The sequence below is a fragment of the Solanum pennellii genome, chromosome 2 (assembly GCF_001406875.1).
Source record: "Solanum pennellii chromosome 2, SPENNV200".
In the NCBI taxonomy this organism is placed as follows: Eukaryota; Viridiplantae; Streptophyta; class Magnoliopsida; order Solanales; family Solanaceae; genus Solanum; species Solanum pennellii.
The window spans coordinates 54,268,154-54,271,912 of NC_028638.1; the positions used below are offsets into that span (position 1 = coordinate 54,268,154).

Below are 3,759 nucleotides of genomic sequence, written 5' to 3' on the forward strand. Positions count from 1 at the left end.
CCCCCCCCCCCCAACCCCCACGATCACCACACTTGTTCATTTTTTTTTCTCATAATAAAATATTAGATTACTAGTAGTTATTTATAAGTAAATGATCCAATGCCAAAGGTGGAGACCCTACAGCACAGGCTCTCCTAATATTGCATGGCCACATGCCTCTCTTTTATTATCCACACAACATATTATTATAATTATATTAAACTCATATATCCCAACTGGCCAACTTTCAAAAAACACAACTATGCCTGCGACGAGTTTAACTGAATTTATTATTTTATTTTTTTATTTTTAATTTAATTTGATATAATTTAATTTTTAATGTAAAATAAATTATGCGTGTATTTGTTTGTGTGATTATAAAATAAAAAACAATGAATCATATAATAGATAGAAGGAGTATTAAAATACCAAAAAAGGAAATCAAAATTTAAGATGATAACGAAAAGTGAAATACTCACCAAGACTTGTATAACCGCAAAGAGGGGGGAAAAAAAGAAAGAAGAAAGAAGAAAGAAGATCCATTTGTGATTGGTAATGATTCTTACATGATTTGCTATACATCAAAAAGAATTTAAACTAGTATTATGAATAAGAAGAAAAGGATGGTGATATAGTTTAATAATTAATTAAAGTGTTGCTGCTCTGGCCATGGCCAAAAATTGGTGTGATCATCAACTGGAGTAAACATGTTGCAGAATCCTTCATTTTGGACCGTTGGATCAATATTCTTGTGGCAATGGGTGAGATGATCAGGTGGTGTTGATGAGGTCTGAAGAAACTGGGCCAGAGGGACTGGGCCGGGTTCGGGTGGAAAAACATTCTTGGAGTAAAATGGGCTGTCACCTGATGATGTCCTTGTTCCCAGATTTACGTCTATGCTGTTGTTGTTATTGTTGTTGTCGTCACTTCCGTTATTACTCCAACATCCTTCGTTTTCTTTGTTCAGATTAAACATTATTCCGCCTCCGCCTGATGATTCTCTCTTCTTCACACTTAATAACTGCAGCTGTTGCACCACATTATATCAATATGAATAAATTACTTCAATTTATTGTAGTTTTGGAATTTTAGATGAATTTAATTACTACCTCGGAATGAAGTTCCTTGTTTTGGGCCTTGAGTGCGTCATTATCAGTTTTAAGTGAATCAAAATGTCTTTTCAACATCTCATAATCTTTTTCCAATTGCTTTGTCTTCCACCTTGCTCTTCTGTTCTGGAACCATATAGCAATTTGCCTGGGTTGCAATCCCAAAGCTCTAGCCAACTGTATTTTCCTCTCAGGCTCAAGCTTATTAGCCACTTCAAAGCTTCTCTCCAGTGCTTTCACTTGCTCCATATTGAGCCTCCTCTTCTTCTCCCCTAATAATTGCGATGATCCATCCTCATCTGACAGTTCATTATCGTCCACACGCAAATCATGATGATTATCGCACCTCTCCACACCAGAAAACGACATCGATCTCCTCATTAACATGGATGGTACACCTGCACATATAAATTAAATAGTGACTGTCAAGTATCACTAAATTTAACAAACTTTAACTGAATCCAGTAATTTTATATGTAAAACGTTGCTAATTTCAACAAATATTCAATTGTGATATGAAAAATGAAAATTCAATTCATGTGATAAATGAAGAAAAGAATCGCTAATTCCTCAACTAGAAAGATACGTGAGCATGAAAGAAGGATTAAGTGGAACAGAATTGATTGACGATAATGTTAATCGAGCTATGTCTGAGTGAAACTTGAAGAATCATAATTCAAAAATATATATGATATGAGTTCAATTTAAAACGTGAATTCGCGTCTTGTAAGAGAGAGAAATTATTAAACTTACCGTGATTGAAGTGATCTTGATGAGGAAGAGAAGGAGAAGGAAATAGTTTAGGAGAAGTGGAAGGAAGGTGATGATTGTTATCTTGAAAATTGAGAGAAATATCAGGTGTAGAAGGAAGAAAATCCATGATCCCTCTACTACCAGAAATCATGTTAGCTAAAAAAATCTTTAGTTAGCTACTGTATTTATGTAATGCATGTCAGCTATGTAGGGGGGTGGGCGGGAGGGATCAAGGGTGTTAAAAATATTTTTTTATAAAAAAAAAAGCGAATTTATATTACTAGACAAAGTGTCGAGCGATCTTTTATTTAAAAAAAAAAAAGGATGTTAAGTAAGAGAAGTGGGAACATGGAATTGGGGGAAGGGAGGGGGACATTAACATGGGGTGGGAAGATGGCAAGACTGGAAGCCAGCTAAGTTATACTTAACAAATTAGAGCATATAACGTGACGTGTTATTTATTTTATTAGACTCTTCCCAATATTCTTCTTACCTGCAATGTGATGTGCTCTTGTATTAATGCTCTTAAACTTTTCCTATTTTACATCACATGAAATCCATTATAACCTAGCCTTAAATCTCTTTTTCTTGTCATTTGTCAATATAGATCAGATCTTCATTCTATGCACACTAATATTCTTATAATCGGATAAATTTGTATAATATTTGAGATACAATCTTTTTTTAATAATACAACAACGATTGGAGAAGGGGATATATATTTCGTTACTATATATATTAAATTTTTTCTATTGATAGAGCTCACTGAATGAGCTAGCCCTCAACCATTGATTTAACATGTAGTTTTCAAGGAAATATGTCATAGTGTAAAAGTTGTTTTCACCATATCAATCAATATATTATAACTGGTTATTTACGTTACTAAATGTAAGGCTATTAAATTAGGCTTAATATGCCAATTAATCAGTTACATATTGTTGTAGTACAGCATTGATAAAAATTTGGAAACAAAATGTCAACTTGAAGTTCTTAAAAGCTATGCCCTATAATGGATAAAAGTTAAATTCATAAAATAAGAACCAGGGTTGGCTCTACCGGCGTAGGAAAAAAAAACAAGTGTATTAGGCCTTTAAATTTGAGGGGCACGATTTTCTTTAGCAATAATAGGTTTTTTATGTATTTATTACTGAGTATTATTTGTAGAAAATGTAAAATTTTCATACAAGAGGAAAGAATTATTCGAAAAAAAGCTTATCACGTCTAAAACATTATGTCTCAAAAATAAATAAATGAATTGATTATAATAAATTCCATTAAAACAAAAATAAAATTTAAGAATTCTATTTTACTTTGACTTTAGATCACTAATATGTTTAAGGCACGATAATAAAAATCACACAGTTATATAAATAATAAAAAATGATGACTCTACAATGTAGGGCTAATGGTTTATAAGTAGAGGGATGTATATAGTTGTAATTAAAATGACATGGTGGAGTCAAAATCAAGCATCAAATTTGGGACACACCTATTTTAACTTGTAGGAATCATTCTGCACTCAATTATTGTAATATGTCGTCTGTGTTGGTGATAGATTAACATTTGTCTATTTAATAAAAGGCGACTAGTTTAGCATCTACATTTGTAGCACTGTTCGATAGAAAATTCGTAAATAAATTATATATAAGGAAGAACAGAAACGATAAATAATTTTTTCGCAATACATTTAATTTAAATTTAACAATAAGATGCATATGTTAAAAATAAAAAATCTTACATATTATTCTCAACTTGAATTATCAATATTTGGCCTGGTAGCATTAAACAAACTGTTTATCTTTTTTATTTTTAATTTTTTCGATCCATAAATCATTTTGAAGTTCGATTAATTCATACGAAGTTATTATCGAAAATGCCACTTCAGATATTTCACTTTTAAGGAAGTGAGAACTTTGAT

General features: G+C 31.8%; 1 protein-coding gene across 1 annotated transcript; it reads right to left on the reverse strand.

Moving 5' to 3' along the window:
• Positions 1-441: 441 nt before the first annotated feature.
• LOC107009036 (homeobox-leucine zipper protein HAT7-like) lies at positions 442-2,064 on the reverse strand. Its single transcript, XM_015208292.2, has 3 exons — positions 1,842-2,064; positions 1,089-1,486; positions 442-1,006 (listed from the first exon to the last, which is right to left on the reverse strand). Exons 1-3 carry the CDS (start codon positions 1,990-1,992, stop codon positions 623-625), a joined length of 933 nt encoding a protein of 310 aa, XP_015063778.1. The 5' UTR covers positions 1,993-2,064; the 3' UTR covers positions 442-622.
• Positions 2,065-3,759: the final 1,695 nt, after the last annotated feature.